The sequence below is a fragment of the Cyprinodon tularosa genome, unplaced genomic scaffold, assembly GCF_016077235.1.
Source record: "Cyprinodon tularosa strain WSP-4 unplaced genomic scaffold, ASM1607723v1 ctg2, whole genome shotgun sequence".
NCBI classification, from domain to species: domain Eukaryota; kingdom Metazoa; phylum Chordata; class Actinopteri; order Cyprinodontiformes; family Cyprinodontidae; genus Cyprinodon; species Cyprinodon tularosa.
Genome location: NW_024038733.1, coordinates 1173455 through 1198482, shown reverse-complemented (window position 1 = coordinate 1198482; position 25028 = coordinate 1173455). Strand labels below are relative to the sequence as shown.

The 25028-nt window shown below is 39.1% G+C and overlaps 1 protein-coding gene across 2 annotated transcripts; it reads left to right on the top strand.

Moving 5' to 3' along the window:
* Positions 1–412: 412 nt before the first annotated feature.
* On the top strand, positions 413–23854 carry vars1 (valyl-tRNA synthetase 1). 2 transcript variants are annotated; one of them, XM_038284416.1, is made up of 28 exons: positions 413–493; positions 1833–2185; positions 2551–2694; positions 2779–2980; positions 3066–3181; positions 3273–3348; positions 4234–4334; positions 4430–4557; positions 4627–4791; positions 4866–5067; positions 6158–6266; positions 6355–6534; positions 6629–6753; positions 6878–6981; positions 7078–7236; positions 8612–8702; positions 8807–8912; positions 9070–9140; positions 9422–9547; positions 9642–9746; positions 13915–14062; positions 14203–14330; positions 14484–14639; positions 16086–16310; positions 16469–16580; positions 16935–17110; positions 23418–23567; positions 23663–23854. In XM_038284416.1, the coding sequence occupies exons 2-28, from the start codon at positions 1835–1837 to the stop codon at positions 23729–23731; spliced, it is 3825 nt and encodes a 1274-aa protein (XP_038140344.1). In that variant the 5' UTR covers positions 413–493; positions 1833–1834; the 3' UTR covers positions 23732–23854. The 2 variants fall into 2 exon arrangements, with proteins under 2 accessions (XP_038140344.1, XP_038140343.1); XM_038284415.1 differs by lacking the exons at positions 413–493; positions 1833–2185; positions 2551–2694; positions 2779–2980; positions 3066–3181 and having other exon boundaries at positions 3330–3347; positions 4232–4334.
* Positions 23855–25028: the final 1174 nt, after the last annotated feature.

Here is a 25028-nt window from a genome sequence, read left to right as displayed (position 1 = left end):
AATGGTTTACCCTCTGCAGCTGGGTTCAAAAACGAAAAAAATGTTTTTATTGCCTGGTCAATATCCAACCTGTTCATTCTCACTGACTGTCTATGACACATTAAGACAGGCAATGTTATGTGATTATAACTCCCTTTGTTATTGGTACTGTTTTTAATTTTTTTTTGTTTATTGTTTTGCTCCTAATTGATACTTTATATGAATTCCCTCCTAGACTCTGCATCATTGCAGTTTGAAATAAAGCTTAAAATAAAAAAATGTTTTATTTATATTTTTTCTTATCATCCAACCATATATATTTCTAAAAGCCAAATCTTTAATTCAATATTTTTTATTTTAGTTTTCAATGTATTTTAAAACGTATTTGTTTTTTGTTTTTTTTTTACCGGAAGCTGTTGTTACGTTGCATCAGACCACGCATGCGCAGTAGACAGAGAACTCATGCGGCTGAGTGTATGCTAACTAAGCTGACGTCTCTCTGCTCCATTCAAAGGTATGTGCTACTTTTCTCTGTGCTTTTCAAAGAACTCCATCAGTTTATTGACAGCGAGTTTTAATTAAATTAGTGGCAGTAAAACACAAGAAAGGTTAAAAAAAAGTAAAGCTTTACTTTGACATGTAAGCTAAGGCTAATTAGCCATAGCTTCTTAGTGGAAGTTCTAAGTTGACAGGGGGTGATAAATGTCAGCTTTGAAACATAGTGAAATAGAGATGATATGCTTGTAAAATAACTATGTTTTGTTGCCATTAACTGGGGTGGTGTTTTTGTTCGAAATAAGGACATTTTATATTTACTAAAGGCTTAACCTAATAAGTCAAAATTGAACTAACATCTTTATTACTCATCAAGCAGTTCTGCATTTAATTCATATTATAGTACTAGGTCTAACTAGATGTGTGCACAAACTGTGCAGAAAGAACAGCTACCGCATTACATTGATATCACTGGCATTTTCTATGTTTTACTTTCTTTTTTCAGTAGCTTATATGAAGGGCAGAATTAAAGCAAGATGCCATTAAAGTAATACAAGAGAAAATATAAAAAGTTGTAATGTCCTGGAATATGTTTCCTTTAGATAATTTGTGTTAATACAATTTTTTTGTTTATCTTTGCCTAAATCATTTTATAAATAAAAGAAACAAAGCACCACTAAAGTCTTTGTGAATTCCTCACATTTTGTTTAACTTTCATATTCATGTTTGTTTCCGATAACATCTAGCAGGTAGCATGCAAGGACACGTTAATCAAATATGACACACCTTTGTAAAAGGAAATCTGGTAAAATAAAAAGGAAACTGTCTGCATTTGAAATGGGGAATAACATGCAAAAGTAATTAGCAATGGAAAAACATGTCTTTGTCAGCTGTTGAAGCAAATATAACCCGCTGAATTAACCCCAAACAAGAGATCTAAGCTGACCTTGGATTTGTCCAACATAAACAGGTGGCAAACATTCTCACCAGAATCACAGATTCTGTTAGTCAATTAAAATCTACAAATAAATAACCCAAGTATATCACAAGTTGACAATATTTTTTTGCTTTTTGTTTTATTTATTTCATTTTGATATGATCCAGAAATCTAAAATTAACAATAGCAAATATATGCAAATAACACAAATTGGTGTTGTATCTGAATACAGTGCTTGAGTAGCCATACCTTTGACAGCTTTGACAAATATATATAATTCTATTCTAAAATACTTCATTGATAATAAAGGTAATATCACATTTATAATCTGTACTAACCTAGACTGGATCTACTGTGCTGTTGCTGGTCAGCTGTATACTTGTTTTGTCAAACTCCTTGTAAACCTCTGTGTCTCCTCCAGAGATGGCCACTCTCTATGTGTCCCCTCACCCCGACGACTTCAGAAGTCTCCTGAGTCTTATTGCTGCGGAGTTCTGTCCATCATCTCGTCCTCGAGTCATCACAGAGGATCCACCAGCTTCCCTTAATGCCCGCTCCAGACCAGCTCTGGTTCTAGCTGCTGCTGGGGATGGGGACTCTGTCCTGAGCGGGGCCAGTGCTGTTGCATGGTACCTGGCTTTTCAGGGGAAGAGGGCTGGGCTGGACTCAAAGCAACAGAGCCAAGTGTGGCAGTGGCTCAGCTTTGCAGACAATGAGCTCACCCCAGTTTCCTGTGCTGTTGTTTTCCCGTTGATGATGGGTGTGGATATAAAGGTAACTGCAAGACTAGTTGTGAATTTATATGCAATATTAATTTCCCTGTAAAGTTTTACATTTTGTTGTTAGAATGACAAACATTTTGAAGTTAGTTTCCTGCTTCTCTCATGAACCCTCTACTTATCTGAGTTATCCCTTTATCTTGTTAGCCCTGTGTTGATAAAGTTAGTTTTTAGTTTAGGGACATCAAAGTGAATTGTGCTGAACTACAAGCTTAAAACGCTTGACTCATTGTACATCCTTTTTCGTTGATCTGTCACATACAATCCAAAATAAATGTTAATGAGAAGAAATGTCTTCCTGTTTAAGGATATAAAAATGTTTACAAGATGCAGCATAAGATTAGTGTGTTTTATTTCCAGCTCCAGCAGAGTTCCCGGGCAGAACTTATGCGGGTTCTAAAGGTTCTCGATCAAGCCTTGGCGCCAAGAACCTACCTGGTGGGGGAGAGCCTAACTCTGGCTGATATGGCTGTAGCTACATCTGTTCTTCTACCTTTCAAATATGTATGTATGCTGCACAGCCCTTTGATTATAGAGGTTTCTCTACAGTGACACTCAGGTTTTTAAGTGCTATTTTTTTTTTTTCAGGCGTTAGAGCCTTCAGACAGGAAGGCAGTGACCAACGTGACGAGGTGGTTCACAACCTGCATTAACCAGCCACAGTTCCTGAAGGTGCTGGGAGAGATCGCTCTCTGTGAGAAGGTGGGACCAGTAACACCTTCACCAAGTGCTGCTGGAAAAGCTACCAACGCTGGTGCAGCTGTGGACTCCAACAGCTCCACAATTAATGGTAAACCAAGTATTTTAAGATCCTTCCTGAATATCAGAAGAATATTATGAGATTTGTTCAGAGATTTTATTCATTTCACCTGCAGGTCCACCAAAGACGGAGGCGCAGCTGAAAAAGGAAGCAAAGAAGAGGGAAAAACTGGAAAAGTTTCAACAGAAGAAGGAAATTGAGGCAAAGAAAAAGACGCAGCTTCCAGCAGAGGTACAGAATGTGAAAATCTGTTCAAAATGCTTTAGTATGGATGATTATCAAACACATGATTTGATAAGTAGATTGTCTTTTTGTCTTTCAGAAAAAGGCAAAACCTGAGAAGAAAGAACTTGGAGTGATTACATATAACATTCCTACAAACCCTGGAGAAAAAAAAGGTAGTTTTTTAATAACAGATCTGGGAATCCTTCATTCCTTCACTTTTCATTAAGACAGAGACAAGCTGAAAGGCATCGCATAAAAGATTTTTCTGTTTGCAAATAGAAACACTGGAAATAAATGTTTGATCTTAATCTGGGATTAACCCAATGCACCATCCTACATTTTGTAAAATTATTATATTTTTTGAAATAGCTGTTGATAAGCATGCTGAGTTAGTTTTGAGAACACAAAATATGGTTCCTCCTCCTGTCCTTATGTGTTGTAAGAAATATTATAGCCAGCATGTCATATCCAGTTTCAGCTTCTTTTGAAGCATCTAAACAGATTTTGGTTTTCAGAGTAGTTTTGATGCTTTTTGTTTTATTTATGAGGCAATATGCAGTTTAAATATAATATATGCTGACTCCTTCCTATAAATGTTTCTAAGCAAGATGCAGAGCAGCTGCATGCTTCCTGTAGCCATTGTCAATCTTCTTCCAGAATTCTGGCATTGATATTAAATATTTATATTTAACTGTCAGAGTAAAATAAAATAAAAATCCATCCAAATTTTGCACGAGCATCCTCACATGATGCTGCCACCACCATGCTTGACAGTTGTTGCAGTGTTCCTAGGTTTGAAAGGCCTAGTTTGACTCCTCCAAACATGTTTTTCCTCCTTATTATGGAGATTATTTGAAGGAACTTTTCTTCTGAATCCATTTGGCAGCAAATTTCAGTCAAACTTTATGATGTAGGAGCAGAAAACACTTTGTATGTTTAAAATGCAAAAACCTAAGTCAGTGTTTGCCCATGAAACAATCATACAGGCTGCTGTGTTAAGTGGGTGCAACATATGCAGCAACCCTAACACCAGGTTTCTTTATCTCCTCTGGTTGTAGACGTCATCAGTGCTCTTCCAGACTCCTACAGCCCTCAGTATGTGGAGGCTGCTTGGTATCCATGGTGGGAGAAGCAGGGCTTTTTCAAACCGGAGTATGGTGTAAGTGTATCGCTCTCCCTTTTGTATACTACCTTCAGATCAGAGCTTTTAACGAATGACGGCAACGTTTGACTGCATTTTTTTTTTTTTTTTAGAGGAAAAGTATCAGTGAGCCAAACCCTTGTGGGATCTTCATGATGTGCATCCCTCCTCCAAACGTGACAGGATCTCTCCACCTGGGTCACGCTCTCACCAATGCCATTCAGGATTGTCTGACCAGATGGTGATTAACACTAAGTATATTTTGGTAATCTAAAGTTCATGTTAGCTGATGGAGTTCTTATGTTTACAGGCACAGGATGCGGGGGGAAACCACCCTGTGGAACCCGGGCTGCGACCATGCTGGCATCGCAACACAAGTGGTGGTGGAGAAGAAGCTGAAGAGGGAGAGGGGTCTGAGCCGCCATGATCTGGGCAGGGACAACTTCATCCAGGAAGTTTGGAAATGGAAGAACGAGTGAGTCTGAAGGCCAAAAATTTATCAGAAATCAACTTGAACAGGAAAAAGAAGATGGTTGTACTCCTTTGTAGGAAGGGAGACCGTATTTACCACCAGCTGAAGAAGCTGGGGTCCTCTCTGGACTGGGATAGAGCGTGCTTTACCATGGATCAGAAGCTGTCCTACGCGGTGCAGGAAGCCTTCATCCGTATGCACGATGAGGGGGTGATTTACAGAAGCAAGCGGCTCGTCAACTGGTCCTGCACCCTGAACTCCGCCATATCTGACATAGAGGCAAGTTTCTTCATGCTCCTCATTTCTCTTACCTTTATAAACGGTTTGTGCTCCTGATGCACTGCTTGTTTGTGCTGATTGAAATTTAATGATCCTAAACATCAGGGAGGAAAATAATGTCTATTTACAAAATGACAATAATCATTTGTATTACTTTCCTAACATTCAAAAGATTTGCAATCACTTTATTACCACGCCTTTGGATAATTGCAAAGTCCAGATGTGGATGCTCTGGGTTTGTGAGAGTCTGTTATTTAGTTTATACTTTAAGTGTTCCAGAAATTAGTACTCATCATCCAAAATGTGCAAGTTTTCTCTGAATAAAAGCAAAAGATCTATATAGATCCTGGCTCAAACTATGTTACAAGGAGACAAAGAAAAAAACCCTAAATAAGGAGGAATGCATTTATCAAACATGAATGAGTCTGACTGAAATGAAACTAAAAGTTTGGCCATATTACTATGCAACAGATGTTTGGAAGATCCTAAGAGATTAATGTGGCTCTGAAGCCACAGGTTGAAGACCCATTTATTCACTGGAGAGGGTGGTACTGCTGTCCAGCATCTCATGATTTATGACAGCTTTGACCCTGGGTCCTTCATGAGGTTTTCCTTAACATCCCAACCATCTCTATTAGACATCAGTAGTTGGATTTAGTTGGGTGTTCCACGAAATTGATCCATTTCAAATCTGCTTTGAAATAAAGAAACATCCTAAAACACAGAAAATGTATTGAGTATTTTTAAGGAGCCTGTTTGATCCAGGAAACCTTCCTATTGAAATTACCTACATGTCTGACGAGACAAGAGGTCAAATATCCAGACTGCAAAGAACAAACTGTTTAAATCTAATTTTAACCTGAGAATCACAATAAGTTTAAACTTGTGCACCTAGTTCTACCTTTAAATTTATGGAAAAATTACCGATAAAGTTATTCTGACATCCATCTTCTGATCAGTATATATGATTTGGGACCAGAGCTGTAAATGTTCAGATACAGACAATGAAAGCTTAAAATCAAACCATCCTTTCAGTCGGTTCTGGTCACAATGTTCCCCTCTCATTAAACCTATAATATTTGTCTTCCAGGTGGATAAGAAGGAGCTCAGCGGCAGAACTCTGCTCCCTGTGCCTGGCTACAAGGAAAAAGTAGAGTTCGGAGTCTTGGTGTCCTTTGCTTACAAGGTGGATGGATCAGGTATGTAAACAGGAGCAGAACATATTGTTTCAGAAAATGTGCTACAACGCACTTCAGCTAAATTCCTTAAACTTGTTTTTTTCTCCAGATGAGGAGGTGATCGTGGCCACGACCCGTATTGAGACGATGTTGGGAGACACGGCTGTGGCTGTCCACCCGGCGGACCCCAGATACCAGCATCTGAAGGGGAAAATGGTGCTGCATCCCTTCTGTGAGCGCAAGATGCCAATTGTCTTTGACGACTTTGTGGACATGAATTTTGGAACAGGCAAGTTTTGTCACAAGAAAACAAAAGAGGTAATCACCAAGTTGTTTAGCTGGGCCTTTTTTCTCATTCCTGCCCCCTTCACCTCTGTGTTCAGGTGCTGTCAAAATCACCCCAGCTCATGACCATAATGACTACGAGGTCGGAGAGAGGCACAATCTGGCCTTCATCAACATCTTGGATGAAAATGGGCTTCTCATTAATGTGCCTCCTCCCTTCCTGGTATAGTGTCTCATTATCTCCCTTCCTCCTGCACTGAGGGCATTTTCTCTGTGACACTCAGTTTTCCTCAGGGAAGCAATTTTATCTCAGACTTTTCTTCTCGCCGCATCTGTCTGTCCCAAAGGGCATGAAGCGTTTTGAGGCCAGAACAGCCGTCCTTCAGGCGCTCAAGGACAGAGGCCAGTTTAAAGAGATCAAAGACAACCCCATGGTTGTTCCAGTCTGCAGGTAGAGCCAACATTTTCAGTGTAGGGTGTTGGTTCAGAGATCTATTTCTCCCATTTAGGATTATTTCTAAGCTGTGCCATTTTTCCTCTCCGTCAGCCGTTCAAAGGACATCGTAGAGCCGCTGCTTAAGCCTCAGTGGTACGTGAATTGCAGAGATATGGGCAAAGAGGCTGCAGACGCTGTGAGAGAAGGCAGACTCAAGATCATCCCCGATCACCACCTGAAGACTTGGTTCAACTGGATGGACAACATTAGGTAGATCTCTAAGACTGCTTCATCGTGGTAGCCAAAAGATAGAAATGTTCAATGATCCACAGAATGCAAAACTCTGTAATTATTTCATAAGGACAAGGTCGGTTCAGAACATTGTCAGCATTTTATGCCATCATTCTTTCCTTTTAGGCAGAGGTGAATTAGCTCATCTCAACTGTACAATATTTACCACATTTTTTCCTAAAAAATATCCTAAATCTGTCGTATTGGCAGGACATCTCCTGTGTTCAGCTCAGTCAGATGTAGGTGTGACTGCCTTAGTGGTTAGGAAGTAAGCTTAGCAAAAAAGTTCTTCCTTAACTTCAGGTCTCTATCAGAAATTGGACAGTTTTGTGCCAAAATTTGGGCAAATCCTTGAAATTTAAAGTTTTTACACCAAATAAATGTCATTGAACCAACTTGAAAAATCATCTCAAGTAACTTTTTAAGTCAAGCAGATAAACTTATTAATATCTGTTTAGATTAATCTCAGATGATGTAGGCAGATTTAAATTCAAACATCTATGTTCCGATTTAAATATTTTGGGTTAACTTTAACAATCACTGCTCCTCAGCATGCATGTGGGGACAGTGGACAGGATTTTTAAAGAATTATTTACTGAAAGAATCCTTCAGTCGATCCTGACTAGCCATTGTAGGAGACAAACTTAGACAAACAAAAAACAGAAATCCCTGGTCCTGGGGAACATTTTTATGAATGGAGTTAATGTCAACATTGATTAGTGATTTAATCTGTGAGAGAAACTAAGTAAATTACTTTAATTGTTCCTCTATTGGCTTTGAGCTGAAGAGAGACATGGTTAAACAAAGAACCACATATTGAAGGATTATCATCTATAGTGTGAGAACACAGCTAATGGCAGCAATACGTGAAGGAAAATTGAGGCTGATTATTACGACAAAGTAATTAGAAGAAGAAAGATCTTTAGTGTGTCTTCTATCAGCCTAAGCCCATAAAAGCGTTACAAATTTAGCTTTAAGATACAAGCCATTCTTAATGTTAAACTTTGTAGGGAAGTTTTAAAGCATATTCTTAAAAGTTCAAGTGTCCGCTTCACATTTGCCTTGTGTTTTCTTTTTGGAAACTAGACAAACCTGAAACCTATAGCCTGTCGGGAACATATGGAGCCCTGTAGACCTTAAATATTAAGAACTTTATAAATAAGGGAAGGAGTCTAGGGAAGTTAATTCAAGCCATTTGTAAAAGTGATCAAACATTTGCAAGATTTGTTTTTTTCCCGCTATGTTCCTTCTGTTTGAAAAAATACCCCACAAATTAACATTTTATTTCAAGAAAATAAATAATTTATGAGTAATTTTAATCCTCACATATTCTTCACGCATTTTTTTTGTTTAGGGACTGGTGTATTTCCCGGCAGCTGTGGTGGGGTCACCGTATTCCTGCCTATTTCGTTACTGTAAACGATCCTGCTGTAAAACCTGGTGAGGTAAGCTGACATCCATCACGTCTTTCTGCTCTGGAGGACTTTAGAGGGTAGATTAAAAGCCATTTTCATCAGTATAGCTCATACCTTCTTTCCTTTATCTCTAGGACATGGATGGTCATTACTGGGTGAGTGGCAGATCAGAAGAGGAGGCCAAAGATAAAGCAGCAAAACGCTTCAACGTGTCTGTGGATAAAATTTCTCTCAGACAGGGTGAGATTTACCTGCTTAGCATATTCAGTACTACAGTAATTAGGTCTGATTACAACAGGGTATGCAGCGCACAGATTTACTTAATTACATCAGTTACATTCATGATTTGAAAACAGATGAGGTAACCTTTTTACTTTTTTTTTTTATTGTGTTTTAGATGAGGACGTTCTGGACACTTGGTTCTCGTCTGGCATTTTCCCCTTCTCTATTTTCGGATGGCCTAATGAGGTAAGACGCTTAGGTCAGTTGACTTTCTGCAGATGCAAATGTCACAAGAGCTTCAGTCTTTGGTGCTGAAGATAAAAATAAAAAAGCTGTAAAGCAAAACTTATAAAGTGGAAAGCCTTCACCTAGGTACTGAGTTCACCTGTAACTTTTATGAAGCCAATAAACTGGTTGATATCCACTTCATGAACCTGTCAGAGTAAACCTTATAAAATGTGACTTTGAAACTGTTGTTTTCCAATGGAGTTGATGTGGTTTTCCTTTATGAATGCTTTTGTTTTTAGACCCAGGACCTGAATGTGTTCTACCCCGGCACCTTGCTGGAGACGGGTCATGACATCCTGTTCTTCTGGGTGGCCCGCATGGTGATGATGGGTCTCAAACTGACGGGCAAATTGCCTTTCAAAGAGGTGAGTCAGGCAGCGACTGCTGACTTGTAGCAGCTGTTCATCACAACCATGGAATAACGGCATGGACCCTAGTGATGACGCCATTTCTCACCAGGTCTATCTGCACGCTGTGGTGCGGGACGCTCATGGAAGGAAGATGAGCAAGTCGCTGGGGAACGTCATTGACCCGCTGGACGTCATTACAGGGATCTCTCTAGAGGTAACACCTCAACGCTCAGCTCAGTAAACTGCCTGCTTGCCTTCTCATCCATTCATCTGTCTTTTTCCCATCTATCCCACCCTCTTTCTATCGGTTCACCTGTCCATCCATAAGTCTAGTTGATCCACCCATTCATTCATCCTTCTCTCCCCACAGTCTGTGTTTTCAGCAGATTTTACATTTAAAATCTGACCTGAGTCAACCAATAAATTCAGTTAGGTTTGGTTTTAATACTTTAGAAATCGACTGAAAAGGACTTAAACCTTGGAGTTTGGAAAAGTCTGACATTTTTCCGTGAAAAATGTGTAGAAATGCCTTCAGATAGAAACTAACACTCAGAAAAACTCCTCGTCTTTGTCTCCCGGTTGGGTTTTTTATTTTTACATGTTCACTACAAGCTCCTTGGCCCCTCCAAGCGCATATTCTTATAAAAAGCTTTATTAACCACCTCCTTCTGCTCCCAACAAGCTTTTATTGAACCCATCAATCTCTCCAGCAGTTATTGAGTCAGTTGATGCAGGACTGTCCTCTAGGGGGCACTGCATGACCTGCAGTAAACTGAACCATAGCTGATAGTTTTTCTTATAAAAGCTTTATCTACCTCATCAGAGAAGTGGTGGGAATCTAAAGGTTTCCACTTTTTCGTTTATTTTTTAAATATTATTGACATTAAATATTCTCCTTGAAGAGTATCTTGGATTTCACAAAATTATATTATGGTTCAAACTGCATTTTGGATCAACTTTACACAGAATATGCTAGCGTTGGCTTTTTACTGAGCAACATGTTTAAGGATTAATTCCTGCTAGTCATCTGGAACAGCTTACTTTAAGATGCTCTTGATTTTAAATGGCTTTCCTCCATGTAATGCATCATTATAACCAATGGCTTCAACATATTTCTTTGGGATTTTATGTTGATGACCAACAAAAAATGCACAAATGGAAAGATATCAATTCTTTTTAAAATCCAACATGGGGATGTTTGGCTTGGTTTCTCTTAATTTTGTGAAGGAGTATAAAGATTGTGGGATCTGGGGTCGGTTTCACAGTGGTTAACTGAAAACTCTTTAAGTTTTATAAACCTGAAATCAGGCAAACTCTTAGATTTCTGTTTCACAAAGCGATTTTACTCAGCCTCTGTTTCTGTTGCCATAGTAACATTCTCCCCAGAGCTAACCTGGTCGGGAGCAGGTTTTGTTCAGTAAACTCAAGAGTGTCCTCTGTCTCAGCTCTCCTTAGAGCCAATCATGTTTTATTTCCTGATTTAGTCTGATTTTTTTCTTAGTTTTGTGCATACAATAAAAAAAAAAAAATTCACACAGATTGTAAAAAAACATCTGTTAAGGTCTTATTAAAGAATGATCGGCATTAATTCACCGAGTATTAAATATTGATAGGGAGAGATTCTACAACTCAGTTGATATAATATGAGATTTACTTCTTTTTAGTTTGTTTATTATGAGTGGCATGTGGATTCTTTTTTTCTTACAATACATGAAGAACTACTGAAAATATTTTTAGATCACACATAAATAAATAAATTAATTCCCAGGGAGTAAAAAGATACATACAAAAAAATAAATAGATACGTTGATCTACTACCATTCAATAAATAACCCTGTAATGTTACCGTGGTACCAAGAGGCTATTCATTTTACTGAATATGTATTTCTGATATCTAAAAAAATATTTTTTTGTGTCAAACTGACCATTTCAAACAAAAATACATTCTCCACATCTAGAATAAATATTCTGTTTGTTTAGAAATGAATTTTAGATCTATGCAGAAATTCCAGATATCATAAATACATTTTCAGTCAAGCTGATAAATGTTAAAATGGCCACTTAAAATATATAAACATTTTTAGATATATAAAACTTAATTCTTACTAGTTCAATGTGGTTTTTTTTTTTAACTTTCGGAAATTCAGTTTGTAAAAATATAATTTAGAAAATATGTTATGACTGTTCAGTCTAAGAGTGTAAATTTTATTTATTGTAATGATCTTCAAATGGAATAACAGAGAGGAGAGTGCTTTTGATAAATGGTAAAACGACCTGCCATAGAGAACTTGATATAAACTTACACATTAAAGGCCTGGTTATATTTCCTGCAGCAGTGTGTCGCAGTGAGCTTGACTCAGACATTTTTGATTTATCCTCAATATTGAAAGGTGGTCTGTGCTATACCCTGTGGGTCTAGATACAGGCGAAGCGGTGAGGAAGTGGGGGCGAGTTTCTCCGACAACGGAGGGACATGACGGCAAAAAATAGCGGGGATCCAGGTGGAAAAAGGATCCCAGCGTTTTCGCGCACCTCAATCTTCTAGCTGGCCAAACTTTACGAGTTGTTTTCTGCAATTGCGGTCATAAAAATAAAACAAGCCAGCCTCCTGTCTGCGGCACTGTCTGCAGTTACCTACAATTTGGGAGAAGCGCAGCAGAGTGTCTGCGGAGTGGGCGGGGAGGTGTTTTTGTTCACTGCGCAACCTATGCAGACGACCTAGTTTCAATGTATAAATCAGCCTTAACTCAAGACAACAATCTTCTCCTTTGCCATCTTCCTCTCCTTTTTAGCTGTTGCGCTGTCTCTTTCTCTTTTAAACATCCATCTATCTTCTTCTCTTTTAAACACATTCTCCTTTTTATTTTTTTCATTACTTCATTAGACACATAAGATTGTAAAAACTTCTAATTTACTGTGTTGGGCCAACCGATGAAGTTCCATAAAAAAAAAAAAAAACATTTACATTCGTTTTAGCAACAGCAAAAAGGGACAAGAATTCAAGGGACTTTTTTTTAAAAGAGGATTTAGTTTTTATTTTTTTATTTTATCTAGGGACTACACATTATTCTGCTCAGTTGACATTTAAAAATACTGAGTGTGTGCATTTAAAATAGTTTAGAGGCTGATGGATGATTTTATTTTAAAGTATATTTATCTGCGTGATCCTAGCAAGTCAAAAAAGAAAACACTCATGGCTGCATCGTTAACATCATTGATACGTTAGATCAAATATTAAAGGGCCCAGTTGGATATAAATCTATGTCCAGACCACTTTTCATCCTTTGAAAAGAAAATATTTTTTCACACTTATCCAGACTGGGATAATTATTTATCTAATTTCTAGTAGGGCTGGGCGATAATTCAATAACGATATATATCGATCGATAGACGTGTGGCGCAATAGAAAAAAAGAGGGTCGATAAAAGTTCGATAAAAAAGAAACGCAGTTTTCCTTCCTTCTCATTGTAGCCTAGCATGTAGGTTTATGCTAGTCACTGCTTCCTCCCAACCAATCACAATCGCGGACCCAGGCATGTCGTCACCAAGCGCCGCCCTCTCAAACCACAACACAGAGCACATGAAGATGCAGCAAGGAGAGGCGGAGGAAATTGTTTCAAAGAAGGGTTTTTGTAGTTCGGCAGTCTGGCAGTATTTCGGTCATGGCAAGTCGGACAAAAAACAAACCACAGTCATCTGGAAAATGTGTCGGGAACCAGTGAAAACGAAGTCTGATAACACAACCAACTTTTTTTTATCATCTCAGTCGCTCACACCCGCAGGAGTTCGAGCTGTGTAGGCCCCGACGCGGCTCTCCTCCGAGGAATCTTCGGAAAATATATATATATTTTCAGTTCTGGGCAGTTTCCCACGTAGTTCTAACAATTGAGATAAAAATGCTGAGGGGCCAGAAACTTCAAAGTAATAACTCAGGTTAAAGCAGGAAACGGGGGCGGTGGCGGCAGCGGTGGGGGGGCATTTATTTATTTGTTATATTTATTTTGGTCACTTTTCTGGTCACTTTAGTTTATTCTTTGTCAGTATTTAATAACATAACTCAGGTCTCTTAAGTTATTTTTCTTTAAAACAATTCTGTTATGGTTAAAAAAGTTGGTTAAATAAAGATTTAATTCGAAGTCTGTGTTTGTGTTTTTTATTAAAATTAAATCATTTAGCAATATTATAAAAAGTCCAGGCAGAGCTGCACATAAAATATGGTTTCAAATCTTTTCAATAATTATCGATATCGATCAATATGCATTTTTTTTTATCGATAAGCTTTTTTTCTATATCGCCCAGCCCTAATTTCTAGACAGTATAGAGACACCTAAGATGTATAGAAAATGAATATTGAGCAAACTCCATGTCTGCGCCTCCTGTAGGGTCTTCACGCCCAGCTGATGGACAGTAACCTGGATCCTGTAGAGGTGGAGAAGGCAAAGCAAGGTCAGAAGTCGGACTATCCAAACGGCATCCCAGAGTGTGGGACTGATGCTCTCCGGTTTGCTTTGTGTGCCTACACCAGCCAAGGTTAAATCCTCCTCCTAGTTAATCCTATTTTAATCACTCCATAACTTTGGTTTAAAAACCAAATAAGGAAAGATAAACTCTGCTGCAAAATGTTTTACGTTATTAACTCATTATCCTTTTTTTTCTTTTTCTTCTCTCAGGAAGGGACATAAACCTGGATGTAAACCGCATCCTGGGCTACCGACATTTCTGCAACAAGCTTTGGAATGCTGTGAAGTTTGCTATGAAAACGCTTGGAGAAAACTTTGTTCCATCAGAGATGGCCCAGGTGAGATTATGAGACAGAGAGCATGAAGAGAGGTGGCAGGTGATGAATATAAAGAATAGTTTATCTCCTGGACCATTTTTCGTTTGCTCTCCTTGGTAGATTTCTTCTTTTTCATAGTGCTCTTTTTGTTTTACATGGTTTCCATGTTCTCAGCTGTCAGGAGAGGAGAGCGTGTCGGACCGGTGGATCCTGTCCAGACTGAGTGCTGCTGTGGCTCTCTGTGAAGCTGGCTTCAAGGCCTACGACTTTCCTGGCATCACCACGTCCATCTATAACTTTTGGCTCTATGAGCTTTGTGATGTCTACCTGGTAGGTTCCGCTTAAGTCTGTATATAAAAAAAAAGTTGAAGATGTATAAAGAGGGTTAAATACAAAGAAAAAACAATCCACATTTTAAAAAGTTGCTTTCAATTTAATACATGATATTGTCTGTAGCTTGCTGTCCTCTTAGGGAATGGAATAATTGTTTTCTTCTGTGTGTTGAACCATCTCTGTGTTGCATTGGTCTGATGTTCATGGGTTAATTTAATGACCAAAAGGCGACCCTTCTCAAATGTTCTGCCAGAGGCCTCCAGTTTTTACTGAAAGTTTTCCATATTTCTTTTCTTCTAATAAGGCTCAAGAGACAACTGAGGTAGATATAAACTCAAAGCATCACTGAAGTATTTATTTAATTATTTTTTTCTTGCCATCACTCAGTTGATTGGCACTTATGGCATTTAATGGTTACTATGGTGATTTGGTGACTCAGGGATGTCTTGCCTTGCTGCAGCTCTGAGCTGCAAACATGAATATCTCTCCTTGTTCGGCTTTGTTCTCCAGTTTATTTATTTTTTTACTTATTCATTATCTTTGGATGTAGAAATGAACAAATTAACATGAAAAGCTATTTTCTTAAAACCATTTCCTGACAAATGGGCATCAACACATATCTGACTAAATTACACGTTAACTTCAATTTCCAATTTCGAAAAGGGGCTCGAAGAAATGACTTTCTGTTGTGAAGCATTTATGCTGCAGGAAAAAAAGAAGGGGGGACTGGTCAGCTTTAAAAAGGAGTGACAAAAAGCTGAAATTTTAAATTCATTTTGAACTGAAGGGATTAGAAGGGCTGTTAGTTTTTGTACCAGCTTTGGATGAAAGCCCAGTTTTTATTAACTTGGGATTATTTTTTTTTCCTCTACTGAACCTTTAGGTTGAAAACCGTTTTATTAGGATTCACCCTGAGCCTAAGCTGCTGAAATAAAAGCTGAATTTAATTTTAGGTCTAATTTATAATGAAGTCTGAGATGTTGGCTGGACCTCACAATGATGTTTTGACTGACTGTTTTGTGATAAAGTGCAAAATGATCTAAGCTGTCTAGAAATGTTTGCATTAGAACTAAAAGGCACAAATTCACTGAGAAACACTAATAAAGCTAAGAATAAAGCTGAAAAGTCCCACCCTTTTTAGTCTTTAAACACATCAACAAATGTCATTTTATTGATGTCAGAGTTCAATAAAGTCAGGTAAAATATAGACATACTTATTGACTGTTCCTTCAAAGGAATTATTCATGTTTGTCAATTGTCCTTTTTAAAGCAATTGAATGATTTTTTTTTTCTAAATAATTGTCCCTCCATGAGAATTTCCCCCTTTAAAGTAACTAGTTGTTGAATTTTTTTCTAAATTATTGTTAAATGTCATCACAGATTCTTATAACAAATGTTTTTTTGTTGTGTATTATTGACCATAACAAACTCTTTGTCCTTCAGGAAAGTGTGAAACCAGTGTTTATCAAAGCGGATGAAGACAGCGCCGCCCAGAGGCAAGCCGAAGTGTGCAGGCAGACACTTTACACCTGTTTAGACGTGGGTTTGCGACTTCTTTCCCCCATAATGCCGTTCGTCACTGAAGAACTCTACCAGAGATTACCTCGACGAAAACCTCAAACTGATCCGCCCAGCATCTGTGTGACATCCTACCCGGACACAGCGGAGGTAAGATAAAGGGTTACCAAAAGCAACTGAATTAACAACAGTGTTATTTCGTTAACGGGGTCCAGATTGGCTAAAAACTTTGAGATCCTTCACTTTGTTTGAGGGATTTTATCTGATTCTCTTTTTGCTTTTTGAGTGAAACATGGTCCTTTCTTTAGTTTTGCTGGAACAGCGAGGAGGTCGACCGTGATATGGAGTTCAGCATGACTGTGGTCAAGACGATCCGATCTCTCAGGGCCGACTACAACCTGACAAAGACCAGAGCCGACTGTAAGATTGTAGACACTCTTAAAACAGCTTTTTATTTCAGTAGAATTTCAAGGCTTTAACATTTTATCCTCGATCTGCTGTGATGGTTTTTTCTTGAAACACACTGGGTGGCTCTCTGAACCTCTGCTGACATGAATAGAAGTGGTGGGAAGTAATTGCATAGTTCAAGCATGGCACTTAAATAAAGTTGAGGCACTTAACATCATTATTGTTTCCAGTTTATATATTTCTTTTTTCTTAAAACACAAATGTAGCTGAATAAAATTACATCACATGCAAAGCTTTTGAATAATGCTGCATTAAGGTAACATGATTTGATGTCTAAAATGTACCTTTTGTATTTTCCTCTTCTAGGCTACCTCCAGTGCATAGATGCTGCAACCGTGTCTCTGGTGCAGAAATACAACCTGCAGATTCAGACCTTGTCTTATTCTCAGGCCGTCATCCCTCTGACAGCCAACCAGCCGGTCCCAGAAGGCTGCGCTGTGGCTATCGCCTCTGACAGATGTACTGTCAACCTTATGCTCAAGGTGAGAGTAATCCCACTCCTCCTCCTCTGAGCCGGAAATGGCTGTAAGCGTCTTTAAAGATGCTTTAAACTAATACCGCCAGTGTGATCTGAGTAATTACATTTAAATTGAAACCCAACATTGGTGAATGACTTTGACGGATTATCTATTGGATGTAAAAAGTCGGCGCCCCTGTTGGAATACCAGGTTTTATGTGGCCTAAAAGAAGAATTTCTGTTGCTGAGGACAAAAGTGACCAAGTCAATAGAAAATACAAAGATGGATTATGTGAAACTAAAACAAAGAAAAATCTGATTAATCCTGATTAATAAATGATTGACAGCTAGTTTGATTATTTAGTTGTTAACTAAAGTATATAGACTTTACTGAAAGAACATCTGAGAGCAGTAATTATGAGAAGACTGCACAAAAAAAAACAATAAACACTTTGCATTTAAGGTGGAAGCCACTGTTTAAAAGGGAAACGACAGGTGATCACATCATTCATCTAAGGCTGTTGATCTTTAAAAATAAGGAAATTTATGAAAGGAAATGTCTAAAATTTCTAAACCTTTTAAATATCTGCATTCCAAGCTGATTTTTTTTATACATATATTGGGAAGGTCAAAGGTAACGCTGAACCTAGTTAGTTTTCCTCAGAACATGCCATGAGGAGGAAGTTAACCCCGAAATCCCCACATCCTTCTGTTACCTTCCCGCTTCCTTCCAGACCGCCTGCACAAAGCAAAGCCCACAGGCTCCGCTGTTCCTCCCATCTTGCTTCGCTCCGACTTCCTCAGAGCTCGAGGAGAACATGCGCGCTATTATTATAAAATTCATAGGAGTAAAAAATGCGGAAATAAACTCTTAATTTAATATGACATATTTAAAAACTCCCCATCAGCATCCAGCATGTGTGCAGTTTCTCCCCAAAGATTTTCTTTTTTTTGTAGATTTTTATAACAGGGATCACAAGGATCATACAAAATTGGTTTGTATGAACTATGCTTGTTCTCTACGTTCAAACTCAGCATCTCTTAATCAATGCCTGCGTTAAGAAGTTTGTTTTGAAATTGTGAGATTTGCTCTCAGAAGTTTTTGTGTGTGAATTTGATTCAACTTTTAAGCCTCTCGGTATAAAATAAATATTTCGAGGGAGATGAGAAATCTACTTCCTGTTATGCTGAAGTACCAGTAGTTTGCATCAAAGCATTTAATTAAATGGTCTTAGTTTTGGGGAATATATAAGAATTAGGCTTTAATTTGTAGTTACTGACCTATCATTACTACCGTATTTTCACGACCATAAGGCGCACCGTACTAAAAGGCGCACTCTCAGTTATGTGTCCCATTTCTGTATTTAACACACACATAAGGCGCACCGGACTATAGGGCGCGTTTTTTATATACAGGTACATGTCCTCTACTACCTTTAAATACCTCTACTGCGTATTTAAAAATACAGCGGGGGCAAAACTGAGTATGACTGTGCTTTATTCATGTATTTATTACAAAGTATTAATCAAACCTGGCAGCTGGCCGTGAGACAGACACATCGCAGATGACACAGCGCTGTGATCACTCCTAAATTAACTTAAAATCCTGAAACCTGCCGACGGAATATGTTCGCTTTTATTACCGGTATCCTGGTGCCTGCAGTTTAAATTATTTAGATGAAAAACACCTGCCAGCAGCCGCGGTGAACGAAAGGATTTCTCCTGTTGGCGCACCGCTGGTATGTGGGGGTCTGAGCGCCTCCGACAGAAATAGATAATCTGGATGAACTGACTGCAATTATGAAGTTTTCAGGTGGCCTTTCTCACTTAAAAACATATTAAAACTACTTTATTCCCACTGATCACAGCAAATATAGCTGCAAGATTTAGATTATTTAGATGAAAAAACACCTGCCAGCCCCCGCGGTGAAGAGGAGGAGACCCGCCCAGAGGCTGCTGTTGAATTAAGTTTTCAGGTAGAAAAATAGAGCGGGAGCAAAACTGAGTATGATTGTGCTTTATTCATGTAGGCTATTTATTACAAAGTATTAATCAAAGTCATCATCCTCTGTTTCTGAATTAAACAGCTGCGCTAAATCAGACATGCCAATTTCCCCTTCTTCGCTGTCAGAGTCACTTTCCGTGCAGCGCGGCTCCTCAGAAATAATGCCGGCTTTTGTAAAATCTTGAAGAACAGAGCCAGCAGACACGTTAGTCCAAGCATCTACAATCCATCCGCAAACGGTGGCGTAACTTGCCCGGCGCTGCCTTCCACTTATCCTGAAACTGTGGTCTCCGTCTGTCATCCATCGCTCCCACGCCGCTCGCAGCCTTACTTTGAACGGCCGCTTCACACCGATGTCGAGCGGTTGAAGTTCCTTTGTCAGACCCCCGGGATAACGGCGAGCACAGCGTTCATTGATTCACCTTTTTTTTCACATCGGCTGTGAGATGGGCACGCAGCGATGGTGATGCGTGGAAAAAAAACACCTGGTCTCCTCACATAGGCTACACCTCCCTCAGCCACGCTTTCATCATCTCCTCATCTATCCAGCCTTTTTCATTTAATATCATATGTCATCAGAGCGCTGTGTCTGTCTCGCTGTCAGCTCCCAGATCAGCTTCTCTGATTGGTTGATGCGGCGCGTCCAGCAGCAAAACTTCAATTTTTCCATCTTGAGCAGCAGCAGCGCGTTGGCGGTGCATCAGATGCTTAAACGCTCCCGACATGCTGCACCTGCTGCTCAAAACGCGTTGCAGGACCTTTTGCTGCACCTATACGCGCGTCAACCATTGACTTTGCATGTAAACTTGCTGCTTCTGCTGCACCTGCTGGGTCCGGTTCACACCGATGTTGAGCGGTTGAACAGCGAGCACAGCGTTAATTTGTTTCCCCATGTTTTTCACATCAGCTGTGAGATGGGCACGCATGGAGTTACATATTAACAGCGATGGTGATGAGTGGAAAAAAAACACCTGGTCTCCTTATATTCACCTCCCTCAGCCACTCTTTCATCATCTCCTCAATGAGGTGGTCTCAAAAGTCGCAGTTACAACACACATAGGGCGCACCGCACATTTTTAGGGAAAAAAAAGACGTTTAAGTGCGCCTTATAGTCGTGAAAATACGGTATATTTTAATTTGACAAACTGGATCTTCTCGACGTTCTTTTTCCTGTTTGGTGCGATTGCAATCGTGGATCTTGACCTAGCCGGACCGGAGCGGGGCAACAAGTATCTTGGCTCTGTATTTTGACGGTGACTGAAGGAGGAGTAGCGGTGGATGTGGAACATTCCTCATTGATTATCATGACAGACATGTACTACGCACGACGCATGTGAGTGGAATGGAGATGGAGGATGTGGAATCTGGTGGTAAGGGAGGGAAGCTAATCGCTAACAAAGCTGTAAAGCAGGTGTCATTAACCATTTTAAAGGGGAGAGCCACTTTATGGTTACTGAATCATGAAGGACTACCAATATCGACCTATGAACTGGAAGTTGAGTCGGTGTTCACCTAAAATGACTAACAAAAGCCCAGTTTGGGTGACTTGCTTCGAGTGATATCCTAGCATGTTTGTGTTCTTTTCCTTTCTCTTCTGCTACTGAGGTAATGTTGTCAGACTATTAATTTAAAATTCTGATAATAGAGCAGCCTGCTGAGGTTTACCAGAAGTCCACACATGCAAACCAATATCTGCATTTTGATTTGCATCGTCCACTGGATAACAAACTTTCTGATTTTCTGCATTGCTTTTATGGTCCAGTGCAGTGAGGACTGCTGAAAGAAGCAACCAAACATTTACACAAATATGTTGAGTCTTTACAAGATTCAGTTATACACTTGGACCTCTGCAACAAAGGATACGTCTTTGAAGTTTGAAAGAGGGGTGAAGGATGCCATCTTTGTTCAGTGATGCATTTTTTTCTTTTAAAGAGGGGGAGGATTGCAGTTTCAGCTTTTAAGCATTTACACCTCTGTCCCGGAACTGATTCTGAAGAGACATGACACATGCATGCTCATCATGATTCAAATGGCCAGAACCTTTGCCAAACAGTGCCTAAAAACATCGCTCCAGATAAACATAGAAGACTCCTAGATAGGTGTTAAAACTATTTTCAGAGAAACTGGGTGGAAGTCTGGTTGCCTCGGATTTAATCCTCTTTTAAGGTTGCCATGACCCGGATGACTGAGAATTTGCACACAAATATTTTATGCCTGGTTCTGATAGAAAGGTCTCAGAATACATTATGAATCATATTTTGGATGGCATGCAACACCTAGGCTGACTATTTTATTCCCAAATTTCTTTTTTAAACTTTTGGTGTTGGATGATGTGCTGCTGAAAGGATTTTTTTTGGACCTTTGTAATGATTGGAAACCATAGCAACCGTATCAAGTTGACTTATTTTTACACCCAGGAGCAACTTATTAGCATCTCAAAAGCAGATATAATATTTTAACTACTTTAGTAAGTCTCTGCTGAGTTAAAAAGGAGGTGCCGATGATGCAGAACAGGAGCGAAGAGAAAGGAGGAGAAAATACAAGCAATCTCCCCCATCAATCATTATAGACAATGTGTGATTTTTAGGAATCAAGTTAAAAGAACTTGAAGCCCTGGCATGGACCCAGACAGAATAAGGGAAAGGCAATATTATGCATTTTACTGAAACATGGCTGTTGGGCCACATCCCTGACGGTGCCTCTCAGCCAGGTTTTCTGACCTCATGAACAGACATAGATTTAAAGAAGGCTGGAAAACTGTAGGGATGTGGGTTGGCAGTGCCACTGGTTATCACCCAGGACATGCTACTGTGAATTATGGTCTCTCTAGCACAAACTTTGAACTATTGGCAGTTAGCTTTTGTCCATATTATTTAGCCACTAATCACCATTGTTGTTTTGGCAACTATTTAGATTTCATTTACTGCTGTTTTTCATAAAGTTAACTTCATGTGACGTCATCAGTTCCTCGGCCACTATAACAGTTGAGCATACCTCACTCTGCTCCACTTTCAACATGTCAACAGATTTTCAGCTGCTGTACCATAGAAAACAAAATTTTGGACCTGTTTTATGCAGATCTTAAGGTCTCTTGTATCTCTGAATTAAGACATCTTTGGAAATCGAATCTGTCTTTTTTTTTTCCTCTGATTAAAGTATAATCCCTCTTTAGAAAAGGCAAAATAGACCTGCATTGAAGAGAACTGAAAGAAGATGGTCACAGAAGACGAAGCAGTCCTGCAATGTTGTTTTGAGGCTACAGACTGTAATGTCCTGTCAGCCACACGGAGAGGACATCAATGATAGTGTGACAAAATATATTAACTTCTGTGTAGATAACGCCATCCCCACCCAACAGTGAGATGCTTCCAACAATAAACCCTGAATCACCAGTGATTTGGCAAAAGGGCTAAACAAGAAAAAAGGAGTCTTCAGAAAAGGAGACTATAAACTATTGAGGAGTATACAGAAGCGACTCAAGGTCAAAATAAGAGAAAGCAGGAAGAAGCTGAAGAGCAAGCTCTAGGAAAACAATATCAGACACGTGTGGTCAGGGATGAAGATCAGTGTTAAAGCAGAAGGAGGATCATCTGGATACAAAACCTAGTTTCCATTGGGATCAATTGGGAATTGAAATGTAGATGGCAATAGCTGTAGCAGTCTGTATCACAGTGCCTCCCAAGCCTCTGACTGAACCCACTGCTAGTATGAAAAGGACCCTCAGTGTCGCCTGTTATATTTATTAAAAGATATGAACACTCCTCTGTGTTGGATCACCACTCCAGAAGACTTAGAAGAGAACAAACACTCTGTTGATGGCGCTACCTCAAGAGATTGCAGTCTCACAGCAGACGTGCAAACATTGAAAGACCTGTCCTTCCTCAGGAAGTCCATTCTGGTGTCTGATTGAACAGGCAGATATCCTAGCACAGGCTGTTAAGGTAGCGAAAGGGTGTCGAGCACGTTAAAGATGTGATCATGATGTTTAGCCAGGAAAAAGTTTCATTACTTCTTGAACTTCACCTATAAGTCAACTGTATTTATATTTCATTTTATCCTCTTGTTATAAATTTGAGTAAATTACGCTGAGTATCCAACAGATGGGCTGACATTTTCCATATGTTTTCCTGTTGTTAATCAGCTGAATGCTTCATTTCAGCTCTGACAAATTACATTACAGCACTAACACAGCCCTAAAAGCATAAACACATATCTGTATGCTAATCAAGACATACATCCTCAGATCGCTGCCTGAGTTTTTCATTCTCACCTTCAGAGCTGAAATTACTCAATGATTTAAAAGTGTTGTCCTGCTCCCCCCCTGTAGGGCCTCATCGACGTAGAGAAGGAAGTGACTAAGCTGATGACAAAGAAAGGCGACTTGGAGAAGCAGATGGAGAAACTGAGAGAGAAGATGGCAAAGAGTGATTACAAGGAGAAGGTGCCAGCAAAGGTTCAGGAGCAGGATGCTGAGAAGGTGACAGAAAGAAATTGACTTGCAGGGTCCCTGAAGCTGGTTGATGTGTGAATACCTGGTAAATAACTTGTAGTTTTCTCTCCTTTCTTCCACAGCTACGCCAGAGCCAAACAGAGCTTGAGAAAGTGAAAGAAGCCATAGAAAACTTCAAGAAAATGATGTAACTTTCCACTTTATGTGAACCGGGATTGTTTTGTTTTTTTCATGTCATTGTGGTTTTTCAAACAAAAATGTAGTATGGAAAGGAATAAATGAAGCTCTTAAAAATAAACAGGATTTAAGTAAAAGCTGTTGTGTGTAATCCATTTTTACATCTCCTGTCAGCTAAAGCATTCATACACATGGTTCATTTAGGAAGAATTCAGTTTTCTAGATTTCTGACCTGTAAGGCCACCTAAAAATATATACATGTAGTCAGTTTAGGCAAATATTTCTGCAGTGCAGAAAGACAAAACAATTAACCAAATGGTATAAAGAAGAGGAAGGCAAACAATGCTACAAAGGAAGGGGAGGAAAAGGATGGGCTGAAAGAAGTTAAGATGGAAGGCGAGGCTGAGGAGCAGGATGATGTAAACAGGAAAGAGATTCAAGGAAGTAATTTCCAAAAAGGAAAGGAACTTTGATGATGAAAACATGACGAGTCATAGGTGGGAGTTTTGTCGACGAGACTAAGTGAAAGTAATCCAGAATAGTCCGGTACTGCATGCTCAACTCTGGAAAAACTCTCCTGGTCCAGCTGTCCTTGTGCAGAAATGCGTCTCTGCTCCACACTGATTGTTCACTCTGAGCAGTATGGCTCTTCCTGCACTCGCTACTTAATAAACTATATGTGGCTGATCATCTTCTGCCAAGCATAAAACATCCCTTTGTCCAACTATCAAGATTTTATTCCTTCCAGCTCACAAGAGGTGATGACCTTTAATTCCTGCCAAAAGGAATCCCTAAATTATATCCAAAGCACATATTTATTAGCATACTGATTATTTTTTGGATAAAGACCCAGATGAAATACGTCAACATTTTAGTTCATTCTTTAAATTTAGGGCAATAAGGCAATTTAGTAGGCTATATGTGCATTTTTTTTTTATATCAGACCCCTGTGAATTTAAATCTACTTTGACCCCTGAGCAGTGGTAATAAGGAGGTAAATTCTTATAAAGACAAAATTGTTGCATGTTTTGTTCTATGCTTTTCTGGAGCAATGGAGATTTTAATAAACTTTGTGTAAAGCGTAATTCACAGTAGATCAGAAAGCATTTGCTTTGGGATGGAAACCTTGTATGTCTAAAACCATTCCTTTATTGTACATTTTTTGAGCTTTTCTGTCTACTAGATTAACCAATAAGTTGAGCTAGATCAGATATTTTTACAGCTTTAGTGAGACACTTTTTTTTTTATAATGCAGGGCATTAATTCATAAAGTTTATTTGAATTCTATAAATCAATGTTTTCTGCCCAACA

What these genes read in the sequence shown, in the direction of transcription:
- vars1 (XM_038284416.1), top strand. Translation starts at nt 1,835, where the DNA reads ATGGCCACTCTCTATGTGTCCCCTCACCCCGACGACTTCAGAAGTCTC. An exon ending in TGATGGGTGTGGATATAAAG is followed by an intron (nt 2,186 to 2,550) that starts GTAACTGCAAGA and finishes TTTTATTTCCAG; the next exon opens with CTCCAGCAGAGTTCCCGGGC. An exon ending in GCAAATTGCCTTTCAAAGAG is followed by an intron (nt 9,548 to 9,641) that starts GTGAGTCAGGCA and finishes ATTTCTCACCAG; the next exon opens with GTCTATCTGCACGCTGTGGT.